This window comes from Python bivittatus, unplaced genomic scaffold (genome assembly GCF_059951505.1).
Source record: "Python bivittatus isolate LINGU-HERP-01145 unplaced genomic scaffold, Pbiv_v1 ctg000070_np1212, whole genome shotgun sequence".
In the NCBI taxonomy this organism is placed as follows: Eukaryota; Metazoa; Chordata; class Lepidosauria; order Squamata; family Pythonidae; genus Python; species Python bivittatus.
Window position 1 is genome coordinate 55,408,316 of NW_028277034.1, and position 22,441 is coordinate 55,430,756.

The 22,441-nt window shown below is 45.0% G+C and overlaps 1 protein-coding gene across 6 annotated transcripts in view; it reads right to left on the minus strand.

Annotated features, from left to right (window-relative positions):
• The window catches only part of SLC4A11 (solute carrier family 4 member 11), a 143,177-nt gene that overhangs the window by 59,554 nt on the left and 61,182 nt on the right, over positions 1–22,441 (minus strand). For all 6 annotated transcript variants that reach the window (XM_088133210.1, XM_088133208.1, XM_088133211.1 and 3 more), the window contains exon 3: positions 18,382–18,534. In XM_088133210.1, the coding sequence (XP_087989336.1) occupies positions 18,382–18,534 (153 nt within the window). The remainder of the gene's footprint in view (positions 1–18,381; positions 18,535–22,441) is intronic.

The window sequence follows — 22,441 nt, forward strand, 5'->3', positions numbered from 1 at the left end:
TAATGAGATCTTTGGGGTTCCCTTCCCCAACAGTGCTTCTGCAAACCACCAGCCTCCCCAAATCTGCCAGAACCAGGACCAGCAGTAGTAAATACAATAAATACAATTTACTGCAGCAATAAATACAATTCCACTTGCAGGGAAGGGGAGAAACGTTGTGCTGAGAACATCGCAAGTCCTTGAGCTGACGTCCAGCTGGGCTCCAATGCCCGCCCCAACACCCAGTCTTGCCTTGCCCCAAAAGGGTCTTAATACTACAAAAAGGTATTTTGCAACAAAACACGGACTATGTTGCTCACACAGTTTGACCACACGCTCCTGAGCTGGGCTGAACACTTGTGCTCTAACAGTGAATCACTGAGCGTGGGGCACCAGACCGTTTCTCCGTTTCTTGGGGCATAAAAAATCTTTATAAAGCCCCAAAGGCCTGTCATTTCACAACAACAACAACAAAGAGCCGACCGTTGATGTCATCTCCTGTGCTCATAAAACAATTTAAAAAGAAGAAACGAAACAAGAACATCTCTGGTGATGCCTATAAATTCCTCTGGATTTAGTTTGGTATTCAAGGCTGAAAAACTGCAGCCATCAATTTATCTTTCACCCAAAATGCTGAGAAGGGAAATTGTCTGCTACACTTTCCCATCTTTTCTTCCTTCAGAGAAAAAAATTTTTTTCCTTGAGTGCCGTGGAGAAATTCAATAAAAGTAAATAAATAATTAGTATTGCCTGAAGGAGAAATCTAGGACGCCTTTGCAACCAAATCGACAGCTCCCTTTTTAGCCTGAATGGAAAAACGCCCTTTATATTATTCGAATTATAAGCTGCTTTGATGGGATTCAGAGGAGGCTTGAGAAGACAGCTTTTGAGCTATAACTTTTAAATATTCCCAAAGCCAAACTGTTTCCTTAATTCCCTAATTGATGAAAACATTTGGATTGAACATAAAAGTTGAATCAGATCATTATGCAATTTAATGAACGAGAGTCTCATCAGTAAGATGTATCAAATTAGAAAGCTTGTCTTGCTGAAATCTACCCACATCACCTCCAAATGGTGCTCACCAGCATCTCAGTTGGTGCTCACAAAGTATGCCACCCACTTGGCCTTTTAAAAAGATTTTGAAGATTTATTTCACCAAGAATAGGAACCGACAATAGGCTGCAATGGCAAAGGTCTTCACGGAAGGGTCAAGGAGAAGGCGGGGAGTTAACCCCGACAAATGGGTGTTTTGTTACTTGCCGCACCTACTGCCACAGCTATTTTGTGACTAGCCAAATGTGCCCAGTTTGTGAGCATGCCAAGATGCCCACCCCCCCCCCAAAAGGCACAGGATCCCTGTTGCAGACTAACTGGCCCCCATCCTCCAGAATTTCAGGTAGGGATCTTCTCTATCCAAATTGGAAGCAGCACCGGTTAAACGTGCAAGATTTGTGTGCAAAGGATCAGCCTCACCACTCAAAAGAACTTTTCACGCTCAGATTTTGCTCCGCAGGACTGTTGGCTAAGACTACACAACTCAAAATGCTTGAGTAAAGGGACTTTTCCCACTTCTCCATCCTCTGGCGAGATCACAGGTCTACACGCAATGTTGCATGTAATCCCCCCCCCGCCCCATGACTATGTGCAGACGAAATGATGGTGCAAACACCAAGAGATGGCGAAATGGACAGCTTTGATGAGAGAAAAGACATTGGATAATTTTAATGCTAATCGGAAGCCCCTTTTGGACCTTCCACAGGACACAGAAGAAAATGAAGTTATCATATATGGATTAGATGATTAGTAAAATTAATAGTTTATAGAAAGAATGGATGTTAAGTTGAAATCTTACAGTAAGAGTTTAATGCATGTTTTACTTACAACTGCTGTAAAAGAAGTCAGAAGTCATTCTTTTTTTTTGTATTTCTGCTTCTTTCTTTTTATGCCTTTTCTTTTTTCTATTCTCTTTCCTGATTATTAGTTCTTGTTAGTTTTTATCTTTTTAAAAAAAAATTAATAGCGTTATTAGAAAAAGAAAAAAGAAGTGATGGTATGAATACCAGAAAGCAAAGGGAAGAAAGCATCTTCCAGTAGATTTGGGGATGTAATATTTTTGCATCTGCCCCTGCAGGATCCAAACCCTCCCTGGAGCTTCACACTCTGTGCTCTCCAGATGTTTTGCCCCCCCGCCCCCGCTCGGAGGGGAGCCATTGAGCAAGGGGTGCTTTCCACTCTAATGAAGTCACTTCCGTTCTGCAAGAGTGCGTGCAAAGGGGCTTGTTCAGACAGGGAAGGAGATCCCCCAGTAATTACCCCCAGGGTAATTCTTTCTGCAAAAAAGAAGGAGAGTCCCCTCCAGTTGCAAATTACTGCTCAGATCCTTGGAAGGGCTGATTTTTATTTTTTTTTAAGATCAAGTCTGTGTTGGCTGATGAAGCCCTTCCCCATCACTCACGGCGAAGCCGTTTTCATTCCATGATTTGAGAATTTCAGAATTATGAAAGTGGGAGACAGAGACACATACGAAAAACCAATCCATTCACGTTCGCCACGCCATCTGTCAGTTTTTAACAACCGCCCGCATTGTGTATTTTTTTTTTTCTGATGTGAAAAGCCCCTCGTTATCTTAAACTTCCTTTGTATCTTAATTACGATCCGATTCCTTCTGCCTTTTGATGATTTCCTGGGTCTTCCTCAACTTTACGACCTATCATTTTTGAAATGGAGGAACTAGGATGGGAGGCCCCAATCTGAATAGGAGCTGTCCCACTTTACAGGGCTGTTGTGCTTCTTTTTCAACACCTCTCCAACCTCGGTGCAACGGCCATGACCCCCTCAAGATTGCTGCCTTAGGACAATGGGCTTGGGTTGTGGTCCAAAACACAATTCAAAACACTTTGCCAATTGTGGGAAAGAGGATGGGAGTTGTAGTCCAGCAGAACAGATGGGCACAGACTGGGGGAAGCTGAGCCATAAATCACATAGGCCTGAAGTGCATTATAGAAATGCTTTGGGTCGTTGGTAGGATATGCCGAAATGGTAATAGCAGGTATAGATTGCAAATGTAGCACTTTTCGTTAAACAATTCCTCGTCCAAATGTATACCCCAGATCAAATTAATCTGCTCTTCCTATCTATAAAAATAGCAACACAAATCTGGAATTGAAGTGAATTTAAAATGCAAAAGCAACCCCCACCTGAATCCAAACAGGCTGAAGTTGTTTTTCTGTTCTATTTCTGAGCTGTTGAGATTATTTCATCATTATTCCTTAAGGATTTTTGTTTACTTGTGATCTTGAGAGCTGAAATTAATTAATTTCAGGGTTGGTTGGTGTTTTTAAACAGGGGAGGTGGGAGGAAAGGAAATCGAGGCCAAACATTTCCAACCTGCTGTCCTCCAGCAGATCCGCTGCAGTCCAGCTCCCGTCATCCCCAACCGCTGCACCGCCCAATGGGTGGCCTGGCGGAGGACGATGGGAGGGATAATACTGCACATCTGGAGGTCACATGGTTCGGGGAGGCTGCTCCATTTTCACGCCCTGATCCCGGAGTTTCAGTAGCATGGAAGTGGGAGGAATAGCAAACAGATCCAATTACTTTCCTCATACCATCTGCCGCGATGTGCAACTTTAGGAGGGCCGAGATGACAAGAGGGAAAGCGCACCCGAGGGCCTTGGCCCATGGGCCTCTAACCTTGGCACCAGCATGCCCTGGCCATCTCCTTTTCCTGCCAGGTCCCCAGGGCATTGCCTCCTTCTCGTCCCCAGCCCTGGAGGGAGACCCCTGAGATAAAACTCCCCCCTTGCTTCTTTTATTTATTTATTTTATTTATGATTAAATTTGTATGCCACCCATCTCCCCCCCAACGGGTAACTCTGGGTGGCTCACAGTTAAAGTCAGAAACCCCATCAACAATTAACCCCCCCCCCATAAACAGTTAAAATAAATTAATCCATTAAAAATCAAATAAAGACAACAAACCCTGTACATAAATACTAAAAACATTCAAGATGACCGGGGGGTGCAAGGTCAATCACCCCACCAGCCATCTCCACAGGTGCGGGCCCCCCTCTGGCCCCCAGGCCTTCTGGCACAGCCAGGATTTCACCCTTTCCTGAAGGCCATGAGAGTGGGGGCACAGTGGACCCCGGGAGGCAGACTGTTCCATGGGGCGGGGGGGCCACAGCAGAAAAGGCCCTCTGCCTAGACCCCACCAGTCAAAATTCCTTGACCGGTGGGGTCTGCAACCTGCCCCTTCTGCTGGACCGAGTGGGGCAGGCTGAAGTAACCGGGGCAAGACGGCTCCTCAGATAACCTGGTCCTGTGCCATGAAGGGCTTTAAAGGTGATGACCAACACCTTGAATTGGACCCGGAAGCAGACTGGCAACCAATGCAGCTCACGTAACGGCGGTGTTATATGTGCCCTCCTAGGGGCATTCAGAACTGTCCGCGCCGCCGCATTCTGCACCAGCTATAGCTTCCGGATACTCTTCAAGGGTAGCCCCATGTAAAGCCAATTACAGTAGTCCAACCCAGAGGTGACCAGGGCATGAGTGACTGTGCGGAGGTCCCCCTGATCCAGGAAGGGGCGCAACTGCCGCACGACACGAAGTCATGCAAAGGCCCTCCTGGCCACGACTGCCACCTCCTCTTCAAATAGGAATCGTGAGTCCTTCTTGCCCAAAATCGGTTTCATTTTTGCTGCCTTGCAGGGAAGGCAGGATGGGGGACGGGGTTAATAGAGGTGGAGGGCAAATGGCAAGGGGGGGCATTTCATGCCACCCGAGTTTCCTGCCAATTCAGGGGTGGGCAGGGCGCGTTCCATCCCACAGCAGGGAAAGGCCTGGAGCTCTCCTGGCCAAGCCCAATTCCAGCTTCGTGCCGTTGGCAATGCAGGAGAAAGCGCCCTGGCAGGCCACAGGGGCCAATGGCCAGGGTACCCTGGAGCGGACCCACGACCCACACCATACCTCTCTTGGGCTCTGCTAATGTCCCGGCCCAGTGCTGGGTGGAAGGACAGAGCCTCCTGGCCTTTGGCATGGAAGACACCGCTCTGCCAGGCAACCCCACCCAGGGCACGAAGCTGGGGTTGGGAATGGCCAGAAGAGCTCCAGCAAAACTGGACCCCAAAGAGGGAATCAGCTCAGAAGGGAAAACAAGCAGGAGAGGGGGCACGTCTCGCGCCAGTCTACTCTTCTGCCAATGCAAGGATGGGTGGAGAGCACCAACTCATCAGGAAGAAAAGGCCCAACCGAGCAACTCCACAGCAGATGCGAGTGTGTTAGACAGCCTCTATTCTTCATCTAATTCACGTGGCAGTTGTGCTCCTCTGTTCTCAGCTCCTTCAACCCAAAGCAAGTCCTGTTTCCACCACCAATTCTCCAAAGCCACCTTCCCCAGCCTTTCCCCAATGCACTGAACTTCAACTCCCATAATCCCTAGCCAGCACGGAGCACACACAAACACGAACACAAATGTGCAGAGAAACCGAGGTGGAGACCACAAATCCATTTGGGGTCATCCTGAAGCATACCCATGGAATAAACCCTAGAACTTCCTGGCTCCTAAATCACACACCAGAGAGTTTGCACCCATTACCCGAACGCTTTGAGCTGGTGGAGCACAGTTTCTGAACAATACTGGGGACGGAGGGGGAGAACCCTAAAAAGGAGATGCTCCTACCGAAAGCCAAGCCTGACAGGTCCAAAATTCAGTGCATCCATCTTCCACTTGTGAACACAAAACCCCAAGTGGCCAGAATCCCGCCCTGATTATCAGCTTTCTAAAATAGCATTTATCAGATGAAGATTGTGGGGCTGGCGACATAAAACAGCCTTCGGCCTTAATGCAAGGAAATGCACCTATTGTGTGCAGAATGATGTTCATTCAGTCTCAGACCACTAGTCTGGACAGATTCCTCCCTGGAATTTCTTGGCGCCATCAGAGTGGATTTCCCTTCGTAGCCTCACACCTCCTTTCTGCAAGTGATCGGAGCTGAATTCCACCGCTCGGCCCCCCCAGCCCCCCGCTGGGATTTGGAAACGCTGCTCTGCTGGCCGAGCCGCCGGGCGGGCTGTGTGTGTGCCTGCGTGCGTCTTCAGAGTCCTTCAGGAAACTGTTGACTCGGGATCTGGGAACAGTCCATTGTGCCAAAGGTGGGACAACCTCTCTAAATTGGCATCTGTGTGCAGAAGGGTAAGTTCTGCCCCATTATTATAGCTAACAAAGCAACTTCCTGCCTTCCAAACAGCTTTTCATCAAACCGTGGAGAACTTGGAAAAAGGCAGGGGCTTTCTTTTCTTTTCTTTTCTTCTCTCTTCTTTTCTTTTACTTGTTTCGACTCAGACAGATGTTTAGCCTCTGTGAAATTCGGTGCAACCAGAAACACTGTTGGAAAGCCGATCGTTAGCAAAAGGATTGTGGAAGAGGGACAACTTCAAAAGTCAAAATATAGGACGTTGGCTTATAGGCACGAGGCTGACCCACCGCACTAAGCCATAAAGTGATTGATCGGGATTGGGCCACAGTGGTTCATAAACCATGATTTATGGCTTAGAGTACAAAGAACTGGAAATGCAGGAAGTTGCCTTGCGAGGGCGCAGCTCGTGCACCGCACTAAGCTATAATGTGATTTGCTTGGTTTGGGCTCATGATGTTGGATTGCCTCCGTTACTTTGGCTTACAAACTATGGTTTACCAAAGAAAGCCCATAGGACCGCTAAAGCCACACAAGAAAGGCTTAGCACAACCTGCAGAACTGGTCACTGGCTGATTCAGCCTCCCACCACCTGGTCTCGGTGGAGCGGTGAGACTACAGTCCCCATCACCCCCAGCCAACAGGGCACACCTATCGTTGCTCAAAGATGAGCAACGTCTGCACAGAGGTTTTCCTAGCGTTATCAGGACAGCCAGGAAACTGAACCCAGGGAGAACCTTTTGCACGCAAAGCCTGCGTTCCAGAAAGCTGCCCCATCTTTGGCCTTGCTAACGAGAGAGATAACACGAAAGCTTTGCAACCGGGAAGAAAATCCGCTCAGCTGTATTTTCTGCAGATTCGCCAGCTCAGCTCTTCGCAGGCTGGTGAAGCAGAGGCAAAGGGGAATAAATCAGGCATTTGAAGGCCTTGCAATGTCTTTGCAGTGGGCTTTGATTTCAGTTAATGTTCTGCCCCTAGCAGCTGGATTTGCTCAAAGCCAAACAGCTCGTGGCTTCCAGGAGCCCCAGGAAGGTCCCTGGGCCCACACAGACCCACGGGGATCGCTGTGTTGTTTTGACCAAGTGCTTCGCTCACTCGCGTGATCTATAGAGTAATTACAGAGCAGCACAACCGCAATTACTGAAGATATCCTGAAGATACGTAATAAGGAGATGAGATGATTAATGCATGATCAGAACAGCCAAAGAAGGAACAGAACACACAAACCATGGAAGACTTCATTCTAAATCATGTTCGCACTGAAACGACTCCCAGCACGTTCCCTTGTAAATACCACTGCAAAGATTTACATTTGACGCCAAGTCCATTAAATGGAGCAACAGCTGCTTTCTATGAACTCTTTGTATAACTCATGGTTGGATCATAACAACAGCAGGCTGGGGGAGCAGAATTTAGCCCAACCTGACTGTTTTTGAAAACGTTAAGCAGGGTCAGTCCTGCTTGAGTACTTCGATGGGAGACCACTAGGAGAGTCAATGGCAAAACCTTTCCGCGTGATTGCCAAAGTCCACAGTTTTTGGAGGGGTGCTCAACTCAGTGGTGACCCCCTTCCTTTTTATTTTCTTTCCATGAAATTTAGCTCCTCCTTTTCTCACTGTCTTCTTTCAACCAACTGTTAAAATAATTAGACTTTAGAGTCATGCTTAAGATTTAAAAAATGAACAGTGGTTTTTTTGCAGCATTTTTAGCACTGACCGCCCCCCCTTGAAAAGGAAGTGAGGAGTGAAGGAGGTTGGGGTATGCCCCATTTTGGATATGTGTGTGTGTGTGTGTGTGTGTGTGTGTGTGTGTTTTCTATGTGAGATGAATGGCCTGATGACGGTCGAGGGTGAGGCAGCTATATTGTAAATCAATGGTTTTTTTTTTTTAACTTGGCAATTTTAAGATGGGTGGACTTCAACTCCCAGAATTCCCCAGCCAGCATGCTGGCTGGGGGATTCTGGGAGTTGAAGTCCACCCATCTCAAAGCAGCTGAGGTTGAGACACACAACTCTAAGGGAAAGTGGCCCTCCTCTCCTACATCAAACAGTTACGGTGTGAATAAAACAATCAAGCCAAGTTGAAGGCCGTGTACCGACAAGGATGATAAAAACGAAAAAGCTGAAATCTTGAGAAGTGTGTATTTGGGGAGTGGGGGTGGGAATAACTGTTTGTCTCCCGCTCTGAGAGAGGCGAGATAAGGAGAGCGTTTCATGAGTGGGTCCAGGCCCAGGGACCAAGTCAACCGATACCCCCCGCTGGATCTCTAATGCCAAGGAGGAGGCCAGAGCAGGGATCTCGGATGTTGACCTGAATAAACTGGTGCTCCGTCTGCTATTTTGGTGTTTCCCAACCTTGGCCACTTTGAGATGGGTGGACTTCAACTCCCAGAATCCCCAACAATGTGGATCTTAAAAGCAGCTGAGGTTGAGAAACCCTGCTGTAAATAGATCTGCTCCCATGACAGATCTTACCTGCAAAGAAATCTCTCCCTGCACATGACTGGCATAACCTTCTCCTACATACAAGCTCTTGCCTCTGTGGGAACGTTCAAAAGTATGCTAGAATTGCACATTCCTTCTCACGCAAGATGCACCTAAATTCTCATGCGCTGTTCCTGATTTTGTCCAGGCTAGTTTAGCAAACTGGCCATTTCAGAAATACCGCTAGGTGAGTGAAAGATTTACTTGAGGCACTGGGCATGATTTCTAAACCTAATTAATAACGACAGAACTTTTAAACACACACACATACATACAAACACAGACAACTTCGACCAATTGGGGACGGTTAAGTGCTTCCAGAGAACTTAGACAGGAAATGATCAGATTATAGTTTTAAGGGGGGGGGGACTTCCATTGCAAATGGCATATTGTACTTGTGCCAACTCCTCCAATTGCTTTGGATTACAACCCCCATCATCACTAACCACCCACCCCATTAAGCTGCGCTCCTTGGAAAGCATGGGGTTTAAATGTATAGTGCATCTGGAAGCCATTAAAGTCTGGCTTAAGGCAAAGAGAAAGATTTGACATGGGTTCCTAGTCCAGCCAACATTTGAGAGCATCTCAGGCGATTAACAAGGAGGCTGAAAATAAAACAGTACAGTACATCACTGTGAGAACCATCTACGAATCTACCACGCTGCCCTATTGAGAATACAATGCGTAAGTTTACTCATCTTATCCCTGAAGGTACAACCCAGATCTGGAAAAAATCCAGAAAGGGAACTTTGCTTTAGGATCCACACCCACATGCACTGAAGGGAACACGAGGATCAGCCTTCCCCAGTCAGATGTCTTCTAGAACCGTTAGTCACAATTTCCATCATCCCCAACCAGCTTCTCACAGCCCTTCCCCTTCCAGCTAGGAGTCCTGGGAGAGCACTGGTTGGGGGAGGCTGCCCTAGATCTTCAGCCTAGTGCACCACATCTCCTACACTAGATGTAGTAACTAGACCACCCTAGAGCATGCAGTGGAGATGTAATGAGTCACTTATAGAAGACCAATCCCAGATCCAGAAGGCTGAGGCCCACTTCTCCATTTCTGGCAAACATTCTTGGGTTTATGGAACCCATCAGGTGGCCTTCCCATTGGCTTCACTTTGTTCTGGATGCATGGCCAACGAACTCCAACATTTTGAACAGGAACAAATATCAGTTATTTCTAAGGTGCAGTGCTAAAAATACAGTTTTTATCAGCTGTGCAACAAAGCAGCCTTGGCTTCAACTCCCATCATTCCCACTCAGCAGTGCCAAAAGGAGGCAGAGTTCAACACCTCTGGAGGATATCTTGTTAGGAATGTTGTGATGGAGTAATAGAAAAGAAGCATCTTCTGAGAGTAATCAAGATGGTCAGTGTCTTGAAGTCCCTTTTTAGTGTTCTCGGTCCTGCCACAGATATACTGAAATTCATTCAAACGGTGTTTCCCACTGGGGGTTTCCAACCCCAAATAGGATATCCTAATCCTAAAACATTTCACTAGTGGCTTGACCAAGTTGCAACACAACTATGATTATAATGCCAACATCTAATCTACCAAAAAGAGAACCAATTTGATTTCTTAGGCAGGAATTCAACACACACTTCTGAAAAATAGTGGCTAAAGAAGGCTTAACTTAAGTTAGCTGTAAGTTATGAACTTACAAGTGAGCAAGTCAGTAGCCTGCCAATCAAGGATGGGAGCTCTTGCAGATGGAAAAACAGTCCTTAGTACAGGGATATTCAACCTAAAGTTCCCTTCCGTTCTTTGGGTTCCAAATTGTTGGCATGAAAAGGATGGTCTTATACTTCTCAAAACTGGATTCTGCCTGAGCAAAGCCAGACACGGTTCTTTCACATACAGTACATCTGAATAGATTTATGATTCAAGGATCAAGTCATAATCCTTTATCATTCCATGTGGGGAGAGCTACACTAGCAATGGATGGACTGAAGTTTGCTTGGCTTTGGAAAAACCATCTTGACTGGAAGAGAATGCTTTGTGGGGGGCCCTCAAATATTACAGGGGATGGTGAGCTTGCAGAAGTATAGGGAGATGACCTTGGAGAAGCCATCCAGAAACCATTAAGAAGACTCCCTGGAATATAAGAGGAAGGGAAGGGAATTCAGAAGCAGACTTATAAGATTCTGTTACTAGAATCTCTCTCAATAAAATATAGCTCTAGTCTTCCTGTGGAGCCAGTTCCCTGATCTGGCCTACCTCATGGGAATAACAAGAAGAGAAGACAGCCAGTAGACATGATAGCTGTCTTCAAGTATCTGAAGGGCTGGCATGCAGAAGATGAGGCAGAATTGTTCAGAGCTGTTCCACAAGATAAGAAACAGGGCCTATATCACAAGGAAGTAGACTTTTGATGGACATCAGGAAACATCTCATAATGGTGTAAGAGCGCTACGAACTATAGAACAGACTGCCATGAGAGGTGGTGGCCTCTTCTTTGCCGGAGATGTTTATACAAAGACTGAATGGCCATTTATCTAGGGTTCTGTACCAGTGGATTTCTGCTCTGGCAGGAAGTTGGATTAGATGATCTCTGGGATACCTTCCAATTCTAAATACCTTCCAATATTCTATGATTCTAAATTCATCTTTAAGAACAGCTTGAGAAGTGGTCTTAAACTTAGGAAGGAAGTCTTAACCTGGTACTTCTGAAAGGTTTGAATTCATCTTAGGCCATCCTGGTTGGCAATCATAGGAATCACAGGAATTAAAAAGGCTAAGGCACCCAGGTTAAGAAAAGTTGCCTTAAGTTTCAGCAAACCCGACCCAACTTGGCTAGGGAGGAAGCAGATAATTCAGTGCTGTTTATCTTGATGTATTACCACATAAATAAAATAAATTGACAGCAATACACGCAGCTTTGGGTTTGGAAGATGAGAGGGCAAAAAATTCCAAGGAAAGAACCCAAAACAGTTGTCCATCCGTCTGTGTGCTTGAAAACACTTGCCCTTAATATGGATCGCGAAAAAGCTGTGATCTATCTTTTCCATATCCATCAGCCTAAATAAGTACCACTTCTCTAGCCATTAGCCAATTTAAAGCACCCATTAAGTAGAACATGGGAATTAAACCACACACCCCTTGGAGGACTCTTCATCAGCCTGACGGCTTATCACCTCTAAAAGCTAAGAGGCCCCTTTGAAGTGGTTTTTCATATTTACATCCCTTTGCTTTAATTCTCCTAAGCTGGCTGGTGTTTCATAATTTAAACAGGCAAGCTAATAGCACTGAGTTCTTACTCAAGGCACAAATGACCAGGCTCAAATTATCCTACTTTGGACACATTATGCGAAGACCCAGCTCTCTGGAGGAGGCTCTGATGCTGGGAGAGGTGGAAAGCATGAGAAGAGGAGGACCAGCAGCAGGGTGGATGGACTCAGTTACAGTGGTGATGGAGGCACCCTTGGAAGACCTGAAAGACCAGGTTGGGGACGGATCATGTTGAGGAAGATCTATCTATGGTGGCTAAGAGTCAATATTGACTTGATAGAACATAATAAATCAATAAGCAAGTTAATAGCAAACCAATCATGTTTACCATATCCTAGGCACTGGAGACAGACAAGAAAACTAAATGCTAGACAGACATTCTGCATGCCTTTCAGCTAGCGTACCAGTTGTAGTCCTGTCTGAAGCAGGAAGTCTTGGCATTGGAAGACTCTTTCCTTCAAGCACCTAGACTACTGCAATGTGTTTTGCATGGGGCTGCCTTTGAAGACTGCTGAGAACCTGCAGCTTGTCCAAAATGTGGCAACCCACCTGTTACCTGGTGGAACAGCCCTGGCTTCTGACTGATTTCTGGGTATAATTCAAAGTGCTAGTTTTAACTTATAAAGCTGTTCTCAAACCATGAGAAATGAAGCGCAGATGGATGTTACAGTCTGATCTGGTAAAACAGCTGTTAGTGCTGCAGTTAAGCAATCAGGGAAAAAGAGGAAAAAACACCTTGGTGAATTCACTAACAAACCAAATTTTGTTTATCCAGTTTCCAAGATTCTGTATCCCAACCCCTTTTTTCCCTGACATTAAATCCAACTAATGAAATTCCATGTGAGTCTTGCTTTCTTGACCATGCATTGCTGTGGTTGAAAAACCTCCATGATTTGACTCCTACAGGTCTTGAGGACCATCTTCTCCTTGTAAAACTGGCCCATCTCAAGGTCCTCACCACCACCACCATGCAAAAGATGGGTGGGGTGGGGCAGCATTTCTCTGGGGTAACGCCTTCACTTTGGAATCACCTCCCCTCAGAGATTCAATGGCCCCCACTCTGATGGTCTTCAGGAAAGCTGTAAAAATGGGGTTCTTTCATAAAGGTTTCGATACATAATCACCTCGAGGTGCCACTGGGCATTAGGATCTGATCTAGTTTCTTGTTTTCACTGATTTTATTCAGGGTTGGTGGTCTCGTTTTGGTTTTGGTTACTGGTATGGAAACTGCCAGGGATCACCCTGGCAAGCAGCAACAGAGAAAATCCTGCAAGTTCTTTAAATAATTAAGCGCAGACTGGTGAGACCAACCGGGCGATGGCTTCGATCAAGAGGTGCTTAGTTTTCAAGCATCCTGCGCATCTGGTGGAGAGACTTGCTTCTTCAGTTGACTGTATGCCACCCAGAGTCACAGCTGAGTTGAACAGCCATACAAATTCCTTAAATGAATAAAAAAATAAATCACCTTCCCTCACCCTTAGCCAAATCCTTATTATTCCAAATCTGATTGGCCACAGATGCTGCACAAACAGCCACGAGTGGGGTTGCTTGGTTCTGTTGTGAGTGAGGTATGGTTTGTACATCACAGATTATGGCTTAGCGTTACATGTGAACCAGGGCACTGTGGCTTGCTCAACAAACCAGGGTTAAAAATTTGATACCTGGACTCACTCAGGTTCCGTGGCCCATCATGAGGAGGGAAGTACAACCCTGCGCCATGAAACCTGAGTGAATCCAGGTATCAAATCTGGGATGGAAGAATCAAAACCCAGATGGAGGACGGAACAGCGTTGTTGTTCCTAGACGGGAAGGCGTCGTTTCAGACAACAGATGCAGCATTGCAACCATGCACCAAAAATCCCGACCCTTTTGTATGGGCGTGGCAAAGTTGCAGGCATGCACAAAAGGGGCGGAGCCTGCACTGCGATGGCGCAATGCTGTTTTCCTCCTTTTCCCCAAAGCTGCAGACACCTCTCCTTCTTGCTGCAAATTTATTCCATGTTTTGACATTTCAAAGATGAATTTCTCCTTCCATTTATCATGCCGCAGCTTCTCTCTAACAGTAATATTTATCTGCTTTAGTACCACGCATCCCCCTTTTGGGAATGGATACCCTTAAAAATGAAGCGTGTCATTTTGTCCCTAGGGCCCGCTAACCCTCGGGCCCATTCAGACCAGAACAGGCTCCCCGAAACAGAGATTGCGTGAGTCACCTCCTGCCTATGCAGGATGGGGCTATTTTTTTATTTTTCGTATATTAGCATGTGGTTATCTAAACTGAGCTCGGCAATCTGCTTGCCTCTAGGCAAAACATTCCAAGCAAATACTCTCTCACCAAAAGCCGTGGGAAGGAATAAAATAGGAGGCGTATACTGATAAAGGGGAACGTTTGAAAAATGCCCTTCCCGTGAGTTTCTGGACCTCTCACAGGCACCATATTCCCTACTTTGCAGCTCTTTAAGCCTCATCATTTATGGGGAAGAGGATGACCTTGAAGATCCTTTCAACTCCGCCAGGAGGGTTAAACGCAAAGCTTCAACGGCAACAGGAGGCTTTCACACTTTCATAACAACTTGCAAATTCCATCGTTCCGATTTTCGGAGGGGGTGAAAGGCAACTGAAGTATAAGGCATTCTCCAGGCCAGAGCAGGAATTCTCAACATTTTGGGGCAGTGAACACTTCGGAATTTTGAACTTATGTCACATAGTGGTGCTACGAAGGGCACGGATGGTCAGTGCGGTCTTGGAACTGAGGTGACATTTGACTCTACGGAACGCCAGCTCTGGCTTCCAGTTTAACCTTTTTTAAGCTGAAAGATGCTTCAACTGCTAAAATAAAAACAGAGGGGGAGCAGAGGGAAAGCGACACCAAGGGAGGGGTCAACAGCTCACCAGGGTCCTTAGCTGCCCCCCTGATTCAGAGAACAGATGTGCAACCTTACAGTGTATGAGACTTTTGAATAAGGAAGGAGCTGCCCTTGAAAAATGGGCAGGATTATGAGAGATACGGGTTCAAGGGAGAGTCACACCTAAAGCTCTGGAGAATTCACATGCAGCTCTGATGCCATAAAGACCACACTACCTCCTGGGGATTGAATAGTCCCCAAGGATTTTTTTTTTAAATCACATTAAATACATACATCAGTTCATAAAGGCATCAGTGTCTGCTGCGCATTTAACAAAAAGAGAGGATATACAATGCCATATGATATTTGGGTGCATCCACCTGGGAAAATATATTGTAGATATAAAAGCCTCCAATGTATCAAATGATTTTGCATCCTGGCAGTGCAAGGTTTTGGTTCTGATTCCAAACTAGAGCAACTGCATGATTCTCGAAAGAGATGCGGCTGCTTTAAAGAGCTGCAGATGGGTGGGATATTCCATGCATTACAAAGCGCCTTTTTCAACTTGTTTCTGAAGTTCTGCCCAGTCTTCCTTTCCCCCTTTTTTCAAGAAATACTCAGGTAAGAGGCCATCTATTTCAGTAGAAAGATGCTCCAGGCCCAAAGCCACTTTCAGATCTTTGCCATCTTTCATAAAATACACCCTTCTCTTCCCACCCACACGTCTTACTTCTGGTTTTCTGCAGATTTTAAAGACGCACTGGAGCCCAGCTTGCAACTTCTAAAAGCAACAGGGGAAATGACCCTAAGCTACCGGAGAAGGCGCTCAGGGCAAAGTAGACCCAGCCTCTATTCTTTCCATGGGTGTTTTCTCCAAAACCAAACAATGGCATTCATCAGGACAAGAATGTTCAAATAGCCAGGAGGCGAAGAACAACACAGTCAACCCCATAAACAAAAAAGCGAGACCTGCATATGAATGAAGCAGCAACTTCACAATAAGTGGCCGGTATACATCCATTTCTCCACCCGAGCCCGGTTTCCAAATTGTAATGTGCTAAATTTAGTTACTGCTGTGCTAACCCTTGCATTCCAGCCCCTTCCTTCTCCCTTTCCCCTTCCCTTGCATTCATCTTACATTATTGTCAACCTACGTTTCCTCCTGGAGGGGAAAGCAAATTCCACCCATGTTGGGAATGTATGAGAAGACCAAGGATCCATTTTGCATTGAGCTGCACAGGAGCATCTAGATCAGTGTTCCTCAACCTTGGCAACTTGAAGACATGTGGACTTGGCTGGCTGGGGAATTCTGGGAGTTGAAGTTCGCATATCTTCAAGTTGAGAAACACTGGTCTAGATGCTTCTCTTGATATCCAAACATTGCAGTGAGAAATGGCTGGATGAGGAGTGGGACGCAAACGTGCAAGAAAACTGGAGTTTTGCTCATGTTTGCCAGCTAGATGGCAGCACACAGTCAACCTTGGTGGATCTCAGGAAGCTTAGCCAGGTTGGACCCGGTTAGTATTTGGATAAGAGACCACCAGAAATTCCCAGGGTTGTAGGCTAGGCTGGGAGGTCAATAAATATTCACAAAGAAGACAGGGACAAACTACTTCCCCGTTGTTGCTACATGGACACATGCATGTAGGAATCATAACCACTGGGCTTGTATGAGGAACCCAAAAGCTGCCCTCGGGGTCTTTAGAATAAGCTCTTGCACTCAACGGTGTTTGTCTGTGACTGTATATAGGCAAGGTGAAGCATCTACCTGAGAAATTAAGCCTGACTTGGCACTAGAAACATGGGTGCTGTGCCAGCCAACACAAACCCAAACCACGTGTGTAGGCTACGAACTTGACAACAATGTGGAGGGGAGGGGGAGGGAGAAGTCAGTAGTAGCCCAACTGGTTTTGAAACCCACAAGTATGAGAAAGCTGGGTTCTTATTTCAATGGATATGAACAAAACAAACAGCACCAAAATGATGCCGACCAGTTTTTATGCCTTCGTAGAGCCTGCGCTTTGCTCTTTGATTTAGGTGATCACCTGTCTTGGTATAAACCTTATTTACCCACTTCTAAACAACTGCAAAAGTTCACCACAAAAAGGATTAGTGGGCAAAAGAGATCAGTTTATTCCATAATTTTATTATTATTATTATTATTATTGTTGTTGTTGTTGTTGTTGTTGGTCGCACAGTCAGCCAGATGTTTAGATTAAATTTGGCATTTTTGCCCACCTATTGAGTCCTTCCCAAGGACCTGGGATAAGCAGATGCTGCTGTTAAATAATATTAACGGTATCTTTGCAGGATGTAACCTATTCCAAGTAAAGCTGCCTTTTGTAATTGACTGATGGTGACTTTGTCAGTGCCAATGGTGTTCAAGTGGTGCTCCAGATATTTTGGAATTGCACCCAAGGCACCTACAAATAGTCCTCGCTTAACAACCACAATAGAGACCAGAAAATTGGTTAAGTGGGGCAGTCATTAAGCAAGTCACCACATGACCAGACCCAATTTTATGACCATTTTTACGACAGTCTTTAAGCAAATCACCATGGTTGTTAAGAGAATCACGTGATTGTTAAGGAATCTAGCTTCCCCACTGGACAGTTTTTGCTGGAAATCACTTAATGACCACAACCATGGTGATTCGCTTAACGACTGTCATAAAAAGGGTTGCCAATCGCGATCACGTGACCATGGGGGATGATGCGGTGGTTTGCAATGATCATAAATGCAAGTACAGGTCGTAAATCACTTTTTACAAGGCCATCACAACTTTGAACTGTTGTTAAAGGAACGGTTGTTAAGCGAGGACTACCTATATTACTATTGGCACTATCTTTGCTTTCTTTTGCCACAGTTGTTCTATTTGCAGGTCTTTATATTTTGTAATTTTCTCCAGTTCTTTCTCTTCTGTTCTGCTGTCTCTAGTATCCTATGCACCATTGTTGCTACTCTGTATTATTATTATTATTATTATTATTATTATTATTATTATTATTATTATTTAGATTTCCCTGGGCTTGTTTGAATTGCACAATTAAGTGCACACAACCGTAAAATCAAAGACAGTGACCCAAGACAATCACAACTACATTCACATGTAATCCTATCATAAGAGTCAATTCCCAAACTAGGGAATCAAGATTCTGCAGACTTCCTCCTTTCCAGATCCTAAGAAGGTTGTTAGAAAGGAAATCAGAAAATCTCTACCCTCAAGTACAAATTGGTTCTAAATGGGAAATCTGCTGCAATTTTTGCAACTCCCTCCCGTTCTCTGCAATAAATCTTGCTAAAGACAACCCCGTCCAGAATCATGCTGTGAAGGAATCACTTGCCAAAAAGACAGACACCTACCACATAGTGAGATTTAGGAATCACTTATCTGTCTTTGTTTACCGTTATCTATATGCCATCTAGTCAAATGCCTCTAGGCAGGTTACAGATCTGCCTGGCTGACTTAATGCATTGTGTGAGCCCTACCAAGAGTGACACTCAGTCAAGCACGGTGAGACAAACCATGGCTTAAGTCTGAATCAGAACACAGATTGGCTAATTTAGCATGGAACCTGCTCCACCCTCTGGAACAAACAATCAAAGCCACTGAGCAACCAGTTAAGACTTCATGGGAAAGTACCTGTAACATTCTGCTGTACATCCAAGTTGACGTTCACGAAGAATCTGATGCTGTCTCCTGACACGATGGAGGAATTGACAGTGTCAAAGAGTTCTTCTCCTCCGACTTCTTCTTTGCTCTCACAGCCATCGTCCGTATCACATTTAAGGTAACCTGCCAGAAGAGAATATCTGTTATTGCCCATTTCCTGCCACACTTCTCAAGAATTCAAAGCCAAGTCTTAACAGGATATGGTTACAGGGAAAACAAAATGGCATTTTTGTTCTATGCAGGGGATGCTCTTCCACAAGAGAGTTTTCAAAATATTCTCTGAGCAAGTCGAAGAAGTGTCTAACTCACGGAAAGGGAATGGGGAAGGGGAGAAGCATTAGGGGTTCCAAAAACACTTTGATCCAGGGATTGTGCACGTCACCTTTTGTTTTTCAAAAAAGTCCCATGAAATACGGTTTCAGGAATTGAAACCCCACAAAAATGCATGTTCTGAAAATTCTTCCTGAAGTCAAGAAATCTAGAAACAAACAAAAAAGCCGAGAAACTCGACATTTTAATGAAGTCTGTTTGATTGTTTAAAATTCCAGTTCTGAGCAAAGACCAAGAGAAAGATATAACTTTCATGTTATCAAAAGGAGCAGCAATGTGTTGACTATTGATTTTTTTCTAAATTTGGATTCTTTTATAAGCCGCTTGAAGACTTTGATTAGAGCAGCTTACAAACTGCAGTAAATAAAGTAAATGAATAACAAAGGAGCAAGGCAAACAGATTTCCCCAAGATTTGGGGGACTACCATTCCCTAACTGCCCCAGCCAACATAGCCCGTAGTCAGAGATCGCTACAGATGGAAGAGACCAATGCAGGACTCTCAATTTCTCCCTTATACAATCTGTTATATGGCTACGCAGCACAAGGATCAGTGTTGGGGCCAAGATTAATCATTGTTTTTATTCATGATGGCACTGATAGGCTCCTTACCCAATCCATGGATGACACAAAATTGGGAGACCTGGCCAACACCCAGAATGACAAAATGAAATTGCAGGAGGCTGGATTAAGATGAACAAGATGTTCTTTAACAGGGAGGAATGTTGGGATAAAAATTATTGGAATTACATGTAAGATGGGGCCTCATGTCTTGAAAACCATATATCTGAGAAGGACCTTGGCCTTGCCAAGCTAAACATGAGTCAGCAGTATAAGAAAATTTCTAGAAAGACGAATGCAGTTCTAGGCTGCATCAGATGAAACATCACATCAGAGATACTTGAAGTCATTATTCCTTTCTACTTGGCCCTGGTGAAACCACATCTGGACCACGTCACATTTCCAGAAGGATATATTGACAATTGGAGAGGCTTCAGAGGAGGGCAACAGAGATGATATAGGGACCTGACAATGTGCCCTATTAGGTCTGACTAAAGGAGCTGTGGATGTTCAGAGGTGTGGCACGATAGTCTTCTTCAGGTACATAAAGGAAAGTTACAAAGAAGATGGTCAAGAACTCTTTTCCATGATCACAGAAACAAGAACAAATATTAATTGTAGCTACCTAGATTTTACTTAAATATAAGGAAACGTTTCCTGATGGTAAGTTGTTTACAACAGTGGAAGAGTCTACCTATGAAGGTTGTGGGTCCTCTATCTCTGGAGGCTTCCAAGAAGAGGCTGGACAGCCACCTCTCACCCCTGGTTTTCCCACACAGTGCAAAAGCTGGACTAGATCATCCTTGTGATCCCTTCCAACTCTACAATTCTATGACTCACTTCAGATGCAATTCAAAAAAAAGTGCTCAGAGCAAATACTCTGGAAATCTGAGCTGCTTGCCAGGGTGGGTATGGCCAGCACAAAGCACTAATTCCCCAGAAGGCAAGTGGGAAATTGCCAGCCCTCCCCCAAGATGGATTATTTTGCCTTTTTCTTTGGATAGGTGGGCGCACATCCAAAAAGAAAAAAAAAAGCATTCTATTTTCTGCAAAGACCTATCAGACCTTCACTGGGCCCAAAAGCATTCTTGCAATTAAAAATAACGCTGGCTGCTCGTAAAGTGCTTTGCAGCAGCTTGCTAACTTTCCCTTTAATTTTCTTTTAATTAAAAAGAATACATATTGCAAACATTAAGCCAGGTGAAGCAGGCACCATGAAATACCTGGAGCACCTCCCTGAGCTAACCTGAGACTTGAAGCACAGAATATCTGGTGCTGGTCTCATGCAGCATGCCTGCAAAGTGATGCTGTTGTACACCGGACCACAAATCCTATCATCCACAGTCATCCCAGGCAAGCTATGAAGATGGTCTCACACGCCTGGAAGATGCCAGGCTGTGGAAACTGAGCACACAAAGGTATCTCAAGTTCAAGGGGTTAGGAACACGTTTACTCGAACCCAACATTACCTAAGCATTACCTTAGACGGCTGCTTCACTGCAGAAAAGCAATCTAAATAAAAATGATTTAAACCATTTGATGAGCACCGATCTCCAAAACAGTAGAAGAAGAACTACAGAGATAAGTTGCCGGTGATAAATATCTCATTTTAGCATATTCCCTCAAGGGTTTCTAAAACAATTCAGCTCAATGACAGATGAGTAAGGAAACTGACGCAACACTGGCATGAAGATCCTTCCCTCTTGCTCTACAGGAGCTCCTGCAAAATGCCTCCACTTTGTCCCTCCCCCAAATCTCAAAGATATCTTTGCGAAAAAGCATGCCTGAAAACAAATGTGCCATGCTAAGCTGAAATATAGCTTGGTGTAAACTCAGCTACCCTTTTGTTTAATCCATTGCTTATAGCACCATATCCAAATCCGGCTATCTATCTATCTATCTATCTATCTATCTATCTATCTATCTATCTATCTATCTATCTATCTATCTATGCGATTGATATGGCCGCCCAACTCACTCACGGTGACTCCAGCGGCTTACAGGAATGGTGGCTTGTATTCAATAAAAAAACAATTAAACCAAGGGTAGCTTGGAGTGAAGAAGCAGAACCGGTTCCCTATTTACACAAGCTCTACCTGTTCACTTTCCCTTGGAAGCCAAGGACATCTTGACAAACTCTTCACCCATTCCCAAATGTGACCATCTGCCTCTGCAGGGAAATTTGCAATAAAACAGCTTCTCATCACGGGGCATTACAAGAGGAAGAACTCTACCATGATCAAGGACATCCCCATCTTTTGGAGAGTGGGAGCTCCAGCCTGATTTGACCGTCCTTATGACATCTGATTCTAACACCCACTTGAAAACTAGTTGTTGTTCAGTCGTTAAGTCGTGTCTGACTCTTTGTGACCCCATGAACCACATTGCGCCAGGCCTTCCTGTCCTTCACTGCCTCCCTGAGTTTGCTCAGTTTCATGCTCATTGCTTCAGTGATGCTATCTAACCATCTCATCCTCTGCCGTCCTCTTCTCCTTTTGCCTTCAATCTTTCCCAGCATCAGGGTCTTTTCCAAAGAGTCCTCTCTTCGCATTAGGTGACCAAAGTATCTGAGCTTGAGCTTCATTATCAGTCCTTCCAATGAACAATCAGGGTTGATTTCCTTTAAGATTGACTGGTTAGACCTCCTAGCAGTCCAGGGGACTCTCAAGAGTCTTCTCCAGCACCACAGTTCAAAGGCATCAATTCTTCGGCGCTCGGCCTTCTTTATAGTCCAGCTCTCACAGCCATACATTACTACTGGAAAAACCATAGCTTTGACTATGCGGATCTTTGTCGGCAAGGTGACGTCTCTGCTTTTTAATATGCTATCTAGGCTTGCCATAGCTTTCCTCCCAAGGAGCAAGCGTCTTTTAATTTCATGGCTGCAGTCTCCGTCTGCGGTGATCTTGGAGCCCAAATAAATGAAGTCTGTTACTGCTTCCATTTCTACCCCTTCTATTTGCCAGGAATTGATGGGTCCAGATGCCATGATCTTAGTTTTTTTAATGTTGAGTTTCAAGCCAGCTTTTGCACTCTCCTCTTTCACCCTCATCAAGAGGCTCTTTAGTTCTTCTTCACTTTCTGCCATTAGGGTGGTATCGTCTGCATATCTGAGGTTGTTGATGATTCTCCCTGCAATCT